At 34.2% G+C, this 16,140-nt stretch overlaps 7 protein-coding genes across 7 annotated transcripts in view; 3 read left to right on the forward strand and 4 right to left on the reverse strand.

The window, feature by feature from the left end:
- Positions 1-438: 438 nt before the first annotated feature.
- On the forward strand, positions 439-2,925 carry NAEGRDRAFT_61812 (uncharacterized protein; the record flags this gene model as incomplete). Its single annotated transcript, XM_002682579.1, has 1 exon — positions 439-2,925. One exon carries the CDS (start codon positions 439-441, stop codon positions 2,923-2,925), a length of 2,487 nt encoding a protein of 828 aa, XP_002682625.1.
- A 169-nt stretch (positions 2,926-3,094) lies between these two features.
- NAEGRDRAFT_61813 (uncharacterized protein) lies at positions 3,095-4,330 on the forward strand (the record flags this gene model as incomplete). Its single annotated transcript, XM_002682580.1, has 1 exon — positions 3,095-4,330. The coding sequence occupies one exon, from the start codon at positions 3,095-3,097 to the stop codon at positions 4,328-4,330; it is 1,236 nt and encodes a 411-aa protein (XP_002682626.1).
- A 137-nt stretch (positions 4,331-4,467) lies between these two features.
- NAEGRDRAFT_61814 (uncharacterized protein) lies at positions 4,468-6,021 on the forward strand (the record flags this gene model as incomplete). The annotated part of the gene is made up of 1 exon (XM_002682581.1): positions 4,468-6,021. The coding sequence occupies one exon, from the start codon at positions 4,468-4,470 to the stop codon at positions 6,019-6,021; it is 1,554 nt and encodes a 517-aa protein (XP_002682627.1).
- Positions 6,022-7,275: 1,254 nt separating this feature from the next.
- NAEGRDRAFT_29775 (uncharacterized protein) lies at positions 7,276-7,554 on the reverse strand (the record flags this gene model as incomplete). Its single annotated transcript, XM_002682790.1, has 1 exon — positions 7,276-7,554. One exon carries the CDS (start codon positions 7,552-7,554, stop codon positions 7,276-7,278), a length of 279 nt encoding a protein of 92 aa, XP_002682836.1.
- Positions 7,555-7,760: 206 nt separating this feature from the next.
- On the reverse strand, positions 7,761-9,140 carry NAEGRDRAFT_61815 (uncharacterized protein; the record flags this gene model as incomplete). Its single annotated transcript, XM_002682791.1, has 2 exons — positions 7,761-8,634; positions 8,689-9,140. The coding sequence occupies 2 exons, from the start codon at positions 9,138-9,140 to the stop codon at positions 7,761-7,763; spliced, it is 1,326 nt and encodes a 441-aa protein (XP_002682837.1).
- A 1,516-nt stretch (positions 9,141-10,656) lies between these two features.
- NAEGRDRAFT_45397 (uncharacterized protein) lies at positions 10,657-13,023 on the reverse strand (the record flags this gene model as incomplete). Its single annotated transcript, XM_002682792.1, has 1 exon — positions 10,657-13,023. One exon carries the CDS (start codon positions 13,021-13,023, stop codon positions 10,657-10,659), a length of 2,367 nt encoding a protein of 788 aa, XP_002682838.1.
- Positions 13,024-13,335: 312 nt separating this feature from the next.
- NAEGRDRAFT_77891 (ATP-dependent RNA helicase) overlaps positions 13,336-16,140 on the reverse strand; it is a gene marked incomplete at its 5' end in the record, with an annotated part of 3,763 nt that continues 958 nt past the window's right edge. The window contains one exon of the mRNA XM_002682793.1: positions 13,336-15,167. Within this exon, the coding sequence (XP_002682839.1) occupies positions 13,340-15,167 (1,828 nt within the window). The 3' untranslated portion in view covers positions 13,336-13,339. The remainder of the gene's footprint in view (positions 15,168-16,140) is intronic.

The raw sequence follows: 16,140 nt of genomic DNA on the forward strand, positions 1-16,140 counted from the left end.
TCGGACCAAGCAAATATTGAAGTATACAAAATTGCCAAATTTCCAATGGGAGGGCAAGTAGATTCATTTTTTTTAAATTCTATTTGTCAACACTTTTGTGAACTTGCAATTACAAAATGAAAGATCCAAAATGAATTTAGAAATCTCAGCAAAATGTGGCACCATTGAAGAAAATCAAACTTTGATGTATTAAACCAATTTCCAGTATCCAAGCTAGACTCTTTCCCTTAAAATCAAGTGTTGGATAATTTTAAAAATTAAATTTAAAAAAAAATTCAAAACACAACCCTCATCATCTACCTTCGCAAATTTTCATTTTTTGAAAATTCAATTTTTGGTTGTTGTTACCTGAATATCGGAATAAAGAAATAGCAAGTCTTTTAGTAACTGTATTACCCAATTTCTCTAATTGATTACTCATCTAAACGGAAAAAACAAATGTTCCTAACTGGAAAGAAGAATATTCTCGGCTCACCAAAGGCTACCACTAACACACCTCCACTATCATCAGCAACAAAACCAGAATTACCAGACTTTCAATTGGATGACATATTTACAGTGGAAGAATATGATGCCTTCTATTATATAACTTCAAGAAAGTTGTTCGGTTCATCACCATCATCATCATCAACGGGTTCTTTGAACGGTGAACAACAATTTAGAGAGGAAAAAGTGGATCTTTCATTGAGTTTTATTAGGAATGTTGATTTGGATATTTTGATTGCATACAGAGAGGCTTGTTCTTCATCATCTACAATGAGAAAGGAATTGGAGGATGCTATGGAAATGCTTTTTATATTGAACGAGAAGATGACATACTTGAAATCCCTTTCAGAGAAGGCAGAACAGGCCAGAGAAACAAGAGCTTTGGAAATTGGGAAGAGAAATTTAATTCAAACAATAATGATATTGAAGAGATTGAATTCATTCACTACCATTATTGAAAAGATGAAAATTCAAGCATCAAAGAAACAATACAAACAAGTGACAGAGTTTTTGATTGTTTCTAACGAGCTGAAACAATCCCTTGAAGAATTCAAGACTGTTCCAAAAGCTCAGTTAATTTTCAAGAGATTTGATAATTTTAGACAATCACTTCAAGGAATATTGTTGAAGGATTGTAAAGAGCTGGGATCAAAGAAGGATGAAAATTTACAAGGTATCCTCTCAGAAATGTGTCCAATCGTTGATGCTTTGGAGGATGATGTTGTAAGAATAGAGTTGGTTTCTAAATTTGCTGCCTTACAACTCTCTACCTATGAATCTCAATTTAAAGACAGGAAATTGGAAAGCATTGATGATCGATTCAAATTTATCAAACAATTGCTCAAGAATTTCGAGGAAGAGTACGATCATATTTTCCCACATGATTGGTGTGTTCCACAAGAACTTGTAGTAGAGTTTAGTTTAAAGACCCGAGAATCCATTCTTTTATGGTTGAAGAAGGACAGTTCAATAAGTGGTAAACTACTATATCTAGCCATTCTCTCAACAATGAAATTTGAAAGAAACATGCAGTCTCGATTCTATCCAGAAAAGTCACCAGTACAACCAGCTGCTCATAATGAGGATGAAGTAGAAATCAAAACTCCAAAGAACAAGTACAATTTCAGAGGATTCATAAGCTCATGCTTTGAAGATCATATGCACGTCTATATCAAGTTTGAGGAAGATGCCATGAAGGAAATTTTGGCCAAAATTGTAAAAAAGGAAACCTGGGATAATGTTAATCAAGCTAGTAGTTGCCAAGATGTCCTGATCTATGTGATTGAATCAATGAAATCATGTAGTGCTGTGTCGAGTGGAAAAACTTTGAACGATGTTCTTCAAAGTGTTTTCAGAAAATGTTTAATGAGCTATGCTGATATTCTCATTCAAAAACTTCCTAAAGTTCAAAATACCACACCAACAGAACAAAAGTCTGTCACTTCAACAATTACCGGCTATGTTGGAATGACTACCAAGTTAGGTCTATCAGCAGTACTCCCAACTGATACAATTACCACGGAAAAGAAGAGACTCACCGAGAAGGAGGAAAAGATCATCTTTTACATTATTCACTGTGCAGATTATATTCAACAAAATACTCAACCTTTGGAAGAAGAATTAAGAGGATTACTCCAAGAGCCATACTCTGCACAAATTGATCTCTCTCAAGAACAAGAAAAGTTTTTAGGAATTGTAAAGAGTGGTATTGAAATGCTTGTGAATAATTTGATGAATGTTTTGGAAAAGCCACTCTCTGAAATGTTGGCTAAAAATTGGGGAATTATGGAAAGTGTTGGAGATCAATCTGGATATGTTTCAAACATTGTTCAAAATTTGAATGATATTGCGCCATACATTGCCAACTCACTTTCTTTGGATAATTTCAAATTTTTGTGTGATAGATTTACAATTACCTTTATCACAACATTTTTATCCAATATTTACAAATGTAAAAAGTTTTCACGAGTTGGAGCTCATCAAATGTTGGTAGATGTCAAATCACTTACTCAATATAGTTTGAGACGTTTACTAGTTCTGGGAAATGATAAGAGATTCGAGCAATCAGATATTTCTTCCTTCCAAAAGTTAGTAGACTCTAAAATGCAAAAGATTGAAATTACATTACGTGCATTGGCAGCAGTTCCTGACAATACCTATGAAATTTATCTTCAAATGCCTGAACATTCTCTCCAAGAGTTGACCAAGTTATTGGAAATGAAGGAAATTTCCAGAAGTGAGAGAAATCACATTTTGGATCGTTATCAAAAGGAAGCTGTAAAGAAGGAAGAAACCAAGGATGCATCCTACCTCTCAATGATTGGAACTGGTTCTGCAAAGGTTGGTAAGGCAACAGTTCAAGCAACCTCAGCAGCCACCTCTGCAATTTTCTCTGCTGGTAAATCAGTAATTAACAAATCAATGTCCATAATAAAGTAAATTTATTAACACAGATAACAATCAAATGAATAGTGTATAAAGACAAGTTCAAATAGTTGTCCTTCTAATCTAGCAGTAGATAAGTTAACAATGGATTCATCAAAAAGCCTTTTTTGTCAAGTATCAGAGTTTCACTGATATCTTGTGGCGATCACTCAGCTTTCATAACATGAAAAAAACTGCAAACACAAATTATCACGAGAATATGAACACCCAAAAATTGTTCATTTTCCTTCTCGTATTCCTTTCAGTTGTTACACTTCAAGAAGTAACAGCATCCTTCATCAACTCGAAGAATATCTACACGTTCGGCTACATTTACTACTCTGGTTTTTCACCACTAGCCATCACACCTGATACTAGCACTCCAATTGAAAATGATCTACTACCCAAATATCTATTCAACGGCACCGAATCATGGAAATTAATAACAGGAAATGAAACAACCACCACTACTATGAACACTTCTGTTAAACTGCAACAAATAGTTACGGGCATGTCGGTGATGTTTTACGTGTTGGAATATTTCAATAGTGATACGAATAGTTCTCTTGGGCAAAGAATTCTCGTCTCTGGAAGTAATATGAATGGACAGGGAGCTGTTATCAAACCACCCTATATCATGTCTACTCCAGAATTAATTTACATCTATTCGAAAGATGGACAAGCTTTTAATCCCTTCTCTAATTCGAATAGGATTATTCACATGGCTTGTTTGTATTCATGTTTGATCGTGTCCAGTGATGGTCATGTTCGTTACCATTATGGACTGTTGGAAGTTGGTACTGGAATTTGGAATGTTCGATTTAGTGCAGTTTCGTATAACGATCCAGATAATGGTCAATTGTTAACTGGTGTGAAATATGTACATGCTACAATTGGTGGATATTATGGTTGTGAAACAATGTTTGCAGTTACTAATTATGGTCATGTTTTTAGTAGTGGATGTCATAATTCTGGATTGAGAGGAACTTCCTCTTCCTATTCAGATACGAGTGTTAATTTAATTCCATCATTGAGGAATATTACAACAGTTTCGGTTGGTTTCTTGGATGGAAATGGAGAGACTGGCAAGACAGCTGCTGGAGCTATTGATGTGAATGGAGTTTTGTGGACTTGGGGAAGTAATTTTAATGGAATGTTGGGTTGGAATTCGACACTAAATGTTAGTGAAACAGCTCAACCTGTCACCTTAATTCAAAACCCAGTAACACAAGTTTCATTTGGATTTTCACATGCCATTGTAATGACAAATAATGGAGATGTTTTGTGTTTTGGAGGAAATCTTTACCAGCAATGTGATTTCAATCTTCTGATCCATCAATCATGGTCCCTAAAAAAATTGACAATGTTACAAATTCACTTTACTGCACTGCCAAGGAATACATTTCAATTTGCATTGTAATAGATGGTACTGTTAAATCATGGGGAGTTTCTTTGAATTCGTATAAAAATCTGGGTCATGCTAGTAATCCAGTTTTTGACACGGTCAACTTGGGACAATCGATAACTTCCTCAGTTTACTTGTCAGGAATTCATGGCATGGCAATCACTACAACAGAAAAGGTTAAAGTTTGGGGAAGTAATAATAATGGGATGTTAACACTTGGAGATGAATACATGATTAGATATCCTAGAAAATTAACAACTTTTGGACTTTCTTATTCGAATGTTTCGGTTGTGATTGCCAAATCAGGAAATGCTTGTTCATTCTTATTGACTGCTTTGGGGAATGATAGTTCTACCAATGTATTAGAATATTGGGGAGGTTGCAATAACGGTCTTGGATTTTCAGTAACTGCCAATACTCCAACACAAGCACTCACATCATTGACATCTAAAAAAGTTATTGACCTAGATATGAAAGGAGAGTTTGCAGTAGCTCTTGTTGAGAATGGGGATGTCTATGCTTGGGGAAAGGGAGATTATTACTCTTTTGGCTCTTCATCAAGTAGTAATCCAACTCCTACGTTAATCTATTCGAATGTTAAACTAATCACAGCTGCCTCTTCCAATACGTATCTATTATTACAGAATGGAACACTATTGGGTATTGGTGATAATACCTATGATGAATTAGGTGTCACTGGACCGACTAGTATTTCAAATTTCATTGCATTGAATACTTCAATCATTGATTCGAATAATGAAGTCATTGTTGACATTAAGGGAGGTACACAAACACTCTTTGTCTTGACAGATAAGGGAAATGTGTACGGTATTGGTTTAAATACTGGAGGTAATAAGTATCTTTCCCCTAGTGCAACTTCCAAATATTCAACTTTTATTCGAATCAATGGAAATGTCAAAGTTAGAAAGATGTTTGTTGGATTTTACAGTGCTACTGTATTTGTTTCAACAAGTGGAGTACCCTACTATTTCGATGGAACACCAATCAAATTGAATCTTCCATCAGATGATTCGTATTTGGTTGACTCATTCATGTATTCAAAAAGACACTACTTTATTACCAAAAAAGGGAATGTTTACACATCTGGTTCCAATGATTATTATCAGACTTCATACAGAAGTGGTTTTAATCCAGTTATTTCTGCTCCAACTCTCTACATGACAAAAGATTATTTTGATGGAGTACCATATATGGGAATTGCTGGATCTTTGGTTGCCGGAATTATTACCAGAGAAGAATATACATGTTTTGGAGTGAATTCTACCGATTCAACTGTCTGCTCTTCTCGTGGTTATTGTTCTGGACCAGATTCTTGCACATGTGATGAAGGATATTATGGGTTGACCTGTGCCAATTTTTCCTGCAATTCAATTTCCTCATTCAATTCTTCAGTTTGCTCTGGAAGAGGAATTTGTTCTGGGCCTAATACTTGCTCTAATTGTACAAATTCTATTGGAAACAATTGTGAATATCCTATTTGTTATGGAACTTATTCGAATAATGTTTCAGTTTGTAGTGGAAATGGATATTGCACATCAGTAGATACTTGTCAATGTAAATTTGGATTTTATGGAACTAAATGTGAATATAGAACGTGTTTTGGAGGTTCAGCATTGAATGGAGTTTTACCAAGACAGACAGTCGCCGATGTCTTTTGTAAAAACATTAACAAGCTATTGAAATAATCAACAACTGTGTGAACTAACTTGTCATGAATTTATTCAGATATCATTAATGCGCTTTTTCCACATACTATCCTTAATAGCATCTTTCAAAAATTTCTCCTTCTCACCATGATCCATCTTATATTCATTCCTATGCTCCTTACATATTTTCAATAGATTGTAAATCATTCCATCCAATGTGCCGTCATTATAAATTATGGAAACCAAACTCTTCAATTCAGCATTACTTTCATTACCTTGCTGTTGATAGATATCGGTGCATGTTTTAAAAAAGTTGAACGCCTTATTTTCAGATAGGAAATTGTGAAATGATTTCAATACGGGAATCATATCTTCAGTTTCGAGTTCGATTAGAATTTCGTAGAGCGGCTTGCAAATTTCAGCAACTTTGGACACTAAATGAATTTTCTTACTTGTTGGAGAGGGAAATTCACATATTTGGAGTTTCAATAATTCAAGTTTGAGTTCTGGCAGGACAAGATATTCAGCCAAACGTGTCAAGTCCCTTTTCAATACTTCATTACACTTGTCAAGCTGCTCTCTGTGAAAGAATTTTTTCAATTGTTTCATTGATTTGGGAATATTCGAAAGTTTTAGTTCATCACTTGGCAAGACGAAACTTGATTCTTCTTTGAAATTATTGGAAATGGCAGCTTTCAAAACTGGTCCTCTCAATAATTCCTTTCTGACAAGTATTTTGCTCTTGGTACTTCCTTCATAAATTATGCATAATTCTTCATTATGATCATCTGAACAAGTTTCACTTTTCTTGGTCTTCTTTTTCTCTGGTTCAGAAGAGCTGGCCTCAGACGAAACCTTTCGTTTTTCACTGTTGGTGCTTTTCAATGCTTTTAAAACTTGCTGTTGTAATTCATTTCCTTCTTTTTGAGCAGAAAGAATTTCACGAAGCAAACTGATGATTTCTTCCTTGATCAGTTATTCGAATAATAATTGACGAAACAAACCTTCTTTATCTGAAGACATTGAGTTATTTTTTTTGTTTGATTTTTTGTTTTCAAACACAAACTTTGCCAATTCCCATAAAAATTGCAAGTCAAATCAAGTTTGTTCTTCATTAGGTAAATTTCGACTGATTTATTGATATCAATATTGCAATTTAACAGAATCACATCTGATCCTATGACAATTTATCAAAGATGTTGAAAAGATGGTTTGTAGAATATTCTTTAATCTCTCATGTTAATTATTTACATTATTTTCATCATCAAACACCTGGATTAGACTATTAATTGACTAATCCTCGTCATTACTTTCTTTACTCTCAACCTCTTCATCATCCTTCTTTTCTCTCAACCTCAAAACCAAGAACAACGTATCATCCTTCTTAACATTATACTCTACCAATGATTTTTCCTCATCACGCAATTGTTTTCCACCGAAAATGTAAACCTGAAAACCTGGAACAGTTCCCTCCTTTTGAAAAATCTTGTTTTGCAAGTTTTTGATCGTGTCATTGGCTTCACAATCAACTGGGATTATTTTACCAGTGCATGTCTTGACGAATATTTGCATTTTCTTTTTTTGTTGTATTATTTGATATTTGATTTCACATGCATGATCAACAAGATAAAGGAATATGAATGAAAGGTAATGGTTGTGGGACTGTTATGAAATGCTACTCCAAGATTAGTTTATAATCTGTTACATTTTGGATTTACTGAACAAGATTATAATCATAGTCAATTGGGGTTACTTGCACTTCTAACACAACAATTAGTTTATTGATACAATTTGGAATCATCAGAGATGGCCATTACCTCAGAGGAAAATGAAATAGCCGAAGGACTTGTTGGACTCATATCACCTCCTGAGCTAGATGGTAAGGAGAGGAAATTATCACCACTCCCACTCAGATCTGAGAGATGATTCCTCGTTGTTGATGGAACATGCAAATGATTGGAACGGAGTTTCTTTTGAGAGAGGGCCTCCTTTCTCTTTTCAATTTCTTGCATTGCAATTTCCATATCTCTAAATAAGGGAAAGAAGAGAAAGAGAATTAGAATTCCAAATGTTAAAACACCTGTACAGTTCAAGAATTGCCAAATGACTGAATAGTTTGCCAATTCTGTGGCTCCAGAAGCAATGGCAATGGCAATTAATTGTAATGAAATGCACATTAATAAACCAATCAATAATCCAAAGGTTATTTTGAAAGGTGATTGAACTCTCTTCTCAAACGAAACCTTATCAAATGATTGTCTCGTATTATTGGAACTGTGAGAAGTTTGACTTTCAATATTACTTTCAGATTTCTGAGCAAACGATTCTGAATTTGTATTATTCGAAACATTTGCAGTCACCACATTCTTTGAGGTTTTCTGAATGGTTCGAATGACAATTATTCCAGAAGCAATTAACATTCCACCAACAAATAATAGAACAATTCCACCCACTACAAATGAAGTCACTTGAATGGCAGCAACATATTCCTTTGGAATATAGTCGAATCTTCTAATTCCAGCAATTATTCCAATAAGTAAAATAATGACAACGGCCACAATTACAAAAACAGTTCCCACAATGGTCATGATCATTCTAATAATTTTGGATGTTTGTTTTGAAATGGCTCTCATCAAGGTAGCAGTACTCCAACTAAATTAAATATTTCCATAATTGGAATATTGAAACTTTACAATAAACACTTACAACATATTTTGCACAAAAATTACAATGGAAAACAAGGTCAAAAAATTACTCAACATGGAAAAGGTATTCAGACCTGCAAATACCTGCATTGTAACAAATAATTCCCATTCAATGAGTCCTCCATTTTCAGCTCTGGTTCGAACAGTCAATTGTAAACTTTCATTCACAACTCTAATTAACAAACTCATGATTTGAACAGTGACATAAATTCCAGTCATGATGAAGAGAATCTTTTGATTCCTTTTGAGTTTCAATTTTCTCGTCACTTTATAAATGAAACCAATGAGAATGAACATGTAAATGGTAAAGAGAAAGAGGAAGAGAATTGTATTCGAAAGTACGAGACTACTCGACCAGATGGGTCTGAATTGATCGAGAGTAACATTCGTATAGCCATTATCGTTGATTATTGCAGAGGATGAGAAGAGAGATTGTATGTTTAAAGTTGACATTTTTTTTTTGGAGTTTAGGATAATGAAAGTCATGAAATTGTGGATGCGAAAATGAAATTCCCTTTTCGGCAATAAAATAGTTAACAAGATTATTAAATTCCAAATCGGTGCGAGCAGATACATTTCAAAATTTTTGTATGTTTCTAGTCAACCCAATTTTTCTTTACAATATTTCGAATAACACAAGTTTCATCAATTAATTAACATTACTGTTCGTGATTATTTAAACATCAATACTGTGAATGAACATTTCATACACTCCATAAAATTTCAAATGTTTGTATTCTGCTGCAACTAAAAAATTACAAAACAAACTTCCCATTTTAGAAAAGGATGAATACTTCCCAGTAACCCCGCTACTGGCAATCTTTTTTCACATCCACACGAAAACCTATGCAATTTCCACTTGAACTGAAAAAAAATGCACAAACTCCTCTCTCTTCTCTTTGCATTACTCTCCCTAACATGTTTGTGTTTGGCTGGTAAATGTCCACCAGGTTACTACTATGAAATTTATAAACCTTGTGTTGAGTGCAGTGTTGGCTATTATTGTAAGTAATTTTCATTAAAATTTGAATGTGTGAATGGTGTTTGAAATGTGTGTGTGAAATGTGTGTGAAACAATATGTAAATAGGTCCAGGTGATTCGAGAATGTATCAATGTTTTGAAGGTTATGCAACAACTGAACCTGGACAGATAAGTTGTACACTCTGTCCAAGTAAGAGGGCCAATAGAGATCATACTGCATGTGTGTTGCCTGATACTCCAGCAAGTGCCATTGAAATTTTCTATGATAATACAACTGTTCCATTTACTGTTGGAAGTGATGGAGGAAATTATTTCCTTACAGTGTATGGAAATGGTCAACCAACCAATAATACTTTACAAATTACATTTGTTACAGTTAATCAAGAATTTGGTGGATTGAATATTTATGGATCAAAGGAAACTGGAAATCCATCCTCTTTTAATTTTCAATATTTTGGAATTGGTTCAAATGCTTCAATTTTTGATCCAAAAATGGATTTCAATGATATTACTGTTTATTACTTTTTTGCTTTGGATTACCTTCCTCAAGCAAAATATGTTCCTAAAATCTTCCCATTTTACACTACTTCCTATAAGATTTCGTCCAACAAGTTTAAAATCAGTCAGGTTGACTACATTTACCAAGAAAATCAAATAATTTTCACTAAGGATTTAATTGCTGTTGGAACTAGAGTGCTTGTCAAGTTCCGTCTCTTGAATGCGGATTCAATCCCTTCCTATCAATTACTCTACTCATCAGCTTCCAATGAATACTATCCTAATCCAAACAATGCAGACTATGTTGTAAGAGGTAAAAAATCTGATATTTCCATTTTGAGTGTTCCACAATCAAGAGGTGGACCATTTATTTTTTCATTGTATCTTCCTTCAAGTGCTCACGGTATTGGTATTGAATTTGAACTCGTTTTTTAAGTCAATTAATTATAAAAACCTCGTGAGTTAACAATTTACAGTAAAATGGAAAATTTATGTACTTTCGAACATGGCCTTAATCAAGTTAGGGAATCTTCCATTATCTGTTATAGTACATGCTGAGCATTCAATATCTGATGGTGCATTACACCAATAATATCCAGAAAGAATATACAGATTTCCTCCAGCCCAGTTAAAGATTGGCAGAATAGCTGCTAGAATTGCAAAGAATGTAACGACAGACTTTACAGAACCAGTTGTAAGTGGAGGTTTGGCAGCAATTTTAAGTAATCTAAACTTGTCCAAGTAAACTTCAAATATAGAGGCAACGAGTCCAATAAGAGTGATCAGTGGGAAGCTCACAAATCCATTGTAGACTAAATATTGACGATAGATTAGTTCCAAGTACTCTTCTGAAACATCAAAGTCTGGTTTTGGAACTGGGGTGTCATCTTTTTTAACCAATTCCTTAACTTTTCGAGCAATTAATGGGAATACCAATTCAACTAAAAATGCCATAGAAAAGTCAATAAACATCTGAATCATGTACTGATTGCCCATTACCTTAATCACACAAGGAGTGGCAAAAAACCCCTTGGTGAAACCCATGACAAACACACTGAAAAGTTTAAAGAATAAGAATTTGAAAGTATTATGTTTTCTGTAGGATGACCATGTTTTGTGTCTCTCTGAAAAGTAGATATTAGAATCAATAAAGTAATTAACCAACATACCAAAATTAGTGAGATAAGCACAAATCTTCTTCCAAATAAAAGACATTACAGAAATAACAACAGAAATACCAATTGAGATTGCCGTCAGAATGTTACCATTAGCAGAGAAGGTTGAATCTGCCAATTCGTACATCGCATTAACATTTTGTAAAATTGTAAAGCCCATTGTAACGCTGAAAGAAATCATCATAAAGATTGCGAAAACTGAATAGCTCAATATCATTCTGAACAAGTATTCTAAAAGTCTTATTTTTTGATTCTCCTTAATTTTATCAGATTCAGAATCCAAGAAATTCTCTTCACAATCATACAGGTCTCTCTTTTCATAGTACGTGTGAATTATCCACCAGTACAATGGCCCAAACGCTAGACTAATTACGATACATAGAGCATTCGTTGAAATCCACACCCAATACAAACTTCTACTATACGTAGAGGCATACAATTGGTCAATGATGGACAGGTCAAAGGAAGAAAAGCTATTTGCAATATCTTGATAATCAACTACAAGGTGGACGATGATATTAAAGAGTTGAATGCAAAACAAAAAGGCATTCAACACAATCATCAATCTAGCAAAATCAAAATAGAGTTTTACACCCAATCCATAGGCATCTTCGATGGCTGACCATCTACAGAAAAAACTAAGCTTTTTCTCTTCCTTCTCTTCTTTTACAGGTTGAATATTGTTATTGGAAACAACAGCTGTCAGGGCTTTATCTCTTACAATGTATGGTTGCCCTTTCGGAGTCATCTTTACAATGTACCCTTGGTCTCTCAATTCTTGGATTGTCATTGGATCCATTCTGTGATTATTAATGTGAAGAAAGTTCTTGACACTATTGCTCTTTGATTTCATAGCATCATGAACATTCATTGTTGATTTTGTTTTTTCCTTATAATTTCTCCAAATTTGATATTGATTTCCATAGACTTCTCTGTTTCTTCTTCTAACGTCTTCCATATAGTCAGCTTCAAGACCTCTAATACGCATGTTCAATGTACTTGCTGTATTGTTAGTCCTGTCTAATCTATGATTTGGTCTCATTGGTCCACTGAGTTGCACCTGCTGTTGTTGCTGGGCCATTTGATCGAAAGTAACTCTCCTTACTTGTCTTTCTCCAGAAAAATCGCTTACATTTCCAACACTAACAGAATTTGGTGAGAGAATTAAGGACGGAGTATTGGTGGTGGTGGTTGTTGTTGTCATTACGAGAGGTTTATCTACATAGATAACTTCATCTTCGGAGGTTCCAGAATTTCTTCTAAATGTATTTGTGTCCATTCTGGAAGTTAGAATAACATTGTTATTGCTACTAACATAGCTAATTGGTTGTTGTTGTTGTAGATCCATCGATCGAGATAGCATTGTATTTCCTCCTTGCATTGATGTTCTCAGCGTATTGGTTCCATTCATTGATGATCGAAGTGTATTATTATTATTATTCATTGAGGCACGAAGTGTAGAGGCGTGTAACGAATTTCTTAAAGAATGATCAGAACGAGGAGAGAGGGCTATTTGAGTCGGTATATGTACAACATTATAAGTTTCATTTGGATCATAGGGAATTTGAATAGTATGTGCTGATGGTATTGAGAGTCGAGGGGAGAGGGAGACGGTTGGCCTCATTGGCGAGCCCCGATTCGATGTAATACTATCTCTTCGGCTACTATTGTGTGGGGGCATAATATTGGTGAAGAAAAAATAAGAGTTTTTCTTTTTGATTAATTTTCAACCACCACAACAGCATTTGAACATCACGTAAGACAGGCCTTGATGGGTAATAAAATAAAACCACCGTTGTGCTAAGGAAAATCGGGAGACCCTTCTTTCTAATGCAAACACGCGTTGCACAAGTTCTTTTAGCGGGAATGTTGTTTCCTTAATAGAGTCCGTAATTGACGGTTTGATGGTTAAGGAAGTGTGAAGTCTCAACAACTGTATCAGTATTAAGAATCACAACCATTCGGAAAACATTAGATTGCTTAATATTTTTATTGGCTTAGTAATTCTTTTTATTAGAGAGCTTGGACATTCTATTTGGATTGTTAATACTGATTGGACCCTTTTGGTAATAATTGTTATTATCACTTCTAGAATTTCTAAATCTCTTCTCGTAGGAATTTCTTCTCAATTGTCGTTTTCTTGCTTGTTCACCCTTCATTCTTTCAAGATTTTCTGAGGCATTCTCCACATTAATGGTTGTGAGTGGTTGATTGGTTACCATGGCATATTGAATTGCCTTTGCCAATTCAGTTTCCATCTTTCTATTGAGCAAGCAAGTTACTCTTCCGTCAGCGCCCATTCTTCCTGTTCTTCCCACTCTATGCATATAGTCAATAGAATTAAGAGGGAAATCAAAGAGAACTACATGGTCAACTGGAGATACCAAGTCTAATCCTCTAGCTGCAATATCAGTGGTAACCATAACTCTTACTCTACCTGTACTGAAAGCATCAAATTCCTCAGCTTGTTTTGGAGCCATCATTTCACCATGGAAACAAGCTGCTTCAAGTCCTGCTTCTGTAATGGAGTGATGGACTGCTCTACAACTCTTCACAGTATTACAGAAAATGAGTACTCTTTCAGGGGCTGATCTATTGGTATTGTCTTTTTCCGTGTTGCTTGTTATCTTTGGACCAAAGTTAACAATTTGGACCTTGTTTGTAAAATATGTATCATTATCATCAAGCTCTGAAAGACTTTCTAATAGTGCTTGATTTTTGATGGATGGTGTTGCAGAGGAATCTTCTTCGGTTTTTTGTTTGGTTGGTAATTTGGTTCTGATCTTTAATACTCTTTCCACTAAATACTTCAACTTGTCTTGATTATTAGCATTAAGAGTTATAAATCTTTGCTTGATATGTGATTGAGTCTTGTGCATATCCTTATCAATTAAATAGAGTATCTTTGAGTCTTCAACTCGTTCAGTTGTCTCATCTGAAGCAGTGACACTTTCAGCAAGTGATGCAGCTTCTGATTCTCCAAAATAGTGTTTCAAAAATCGTTCAACATTTGCATTGTAAGTAGCAAATACAAATCCAAATTGGACAAACTCTTTCACATATTTTCCTCTTTCAATACATGGAACGACAATCTTTTCGAGGTCTGGTAAAAAGTCCTTAGCACACAGAGTATCTGCCTCATCCAAAACTACAAATCTAATATCAGAAAAGTAAACATGACCATCACCATGCATTTTGGAGAAAATTTGTGGAGTGGTAACTACAAGATCACATTTTGAACTCAAATCTCTCTTCATCCTCGCTTTTGACATGTCACTTCTCAATAAAACAGCTCTAAATTTCATATAGTGACTCAAATATTTGGCAGTTTTGTGAATTTGTGTTGCCAATTCTCTTGTTGGTGCAACAATCAAAAATTTTGGTTTCTTAATTTGAGTTTCCATTCCTTTAACACTTTCCAAATGTTTCATCTTTTTCAAAAGTGGTAACAAGTAAGAAAGAGTCTTTCCAGTACCAGTTTGTGCGCCAATACAAAAGTTTTTCTTTCTATTTCTTCTATGTAATAATTGTGCAATTGCCAATTCTTGAATACTTGATGGTGTGGTAATATTATTTTCTTGTAATCCTCTCACCAACTCTGGTTCCAAGTGGAAACTGAAAAAGTGTTGATTCTTATTCTCTTCCTCCCTATGATGAATAAAATCATTTGATTCTTCTTCGGAGTGTGATAAAGCAACTGGTGGTTCCAAAAGGGTGAGTGGTTTATAATCTCTTCTGACTGATGTTGAAGATGACGATGACGAAGAGGACGATGAAGGAGAGGATGATCTTCCTGTTGTTGTATTCCTTCTTGATGAAGTAGATCTTGATGAAAAAGATGTTTTCTTATTATTATTGTAAGAATTGTTGTTGATGATGATGAACCTCGTAAATAGGAATTAATTAGTGAAGATGAGAACTTATTCACTTGTTGACCAAGTAACTTCGAAGCTGATGATGCATCAACAATGACTTGTTGCTTCTTGGAAAAAATTCCGCAATTGAAAGTGATTGGGTTGAGAATAAATTTCTTCATTTTTTTAATATTTTACTTTTTTCAATATTCCACAAAATGATTGAAAATATTTTCGAAATTATTAAATATTTGGATTTTTACAAAAAAAAGGAATATAAATTTTATTTGAATGAATTTATAATTTGATTTTTTTTATTGGATAACATCAATAAAAGATTTTTTCGTATTTTCTAAAGATGGAAATTGTCTTTTTTGATAATTTGTAATATTGGCAGATACTAATCAAAAAAAAATAGATCAAGATGATTCGAACGGTTTGCAAATCAGTATACAACCATCGAATGGTTTCTCATTTGAAAAGATCAATACAAAATAATTCTAAACGAAACTATTGTCAATCACAGTGTAAACTCTTCACACCAATCATTGTGGAGAGTGGATCATGTCTGGAAGGTTTCTTTTCCAATACCAAACTAGAATTTGATATTGAAACTGGACAATTAATATCAGATTATCAAGATCCAAAACAAGTTTCGATTAATGGAACAAGAAATGATACGAATGAGTCATTTAAACACCCATTGGATTCAGAAATTGATTTATTCAAACAAATCTAAATCAAATTATGCATCCTTGCTTTCTGTCAATTGGATATCTTTGGTATCATTTTCAACGTTTCCATTTTGAGTTTCCTCTTCTTTCGTCTGCACATTTTCAACTCCTGCAACTAATAGCCTTTTTTTTCAGCTTCCCTCTTTGCTTTAGCAATAGCTCTTTGCAATAATAATGTAGTGAAGTTTGTTGTCAAATAAATAATAATCC

The sequence above is a fragment of the Naegleria gruberi genome (genome assembly GCF_000004985.1).
Source record: "Naegleria gruberi genomic scaffold NAEGRscaffold_2, whole genome shotgun sequence".
Taxonomy (NCBI): Eukaryota; Heterolobosea; class Eutetramitea; order Acrasida; family Naegleriidae; genus Naegleria; species Naegleria gruberi.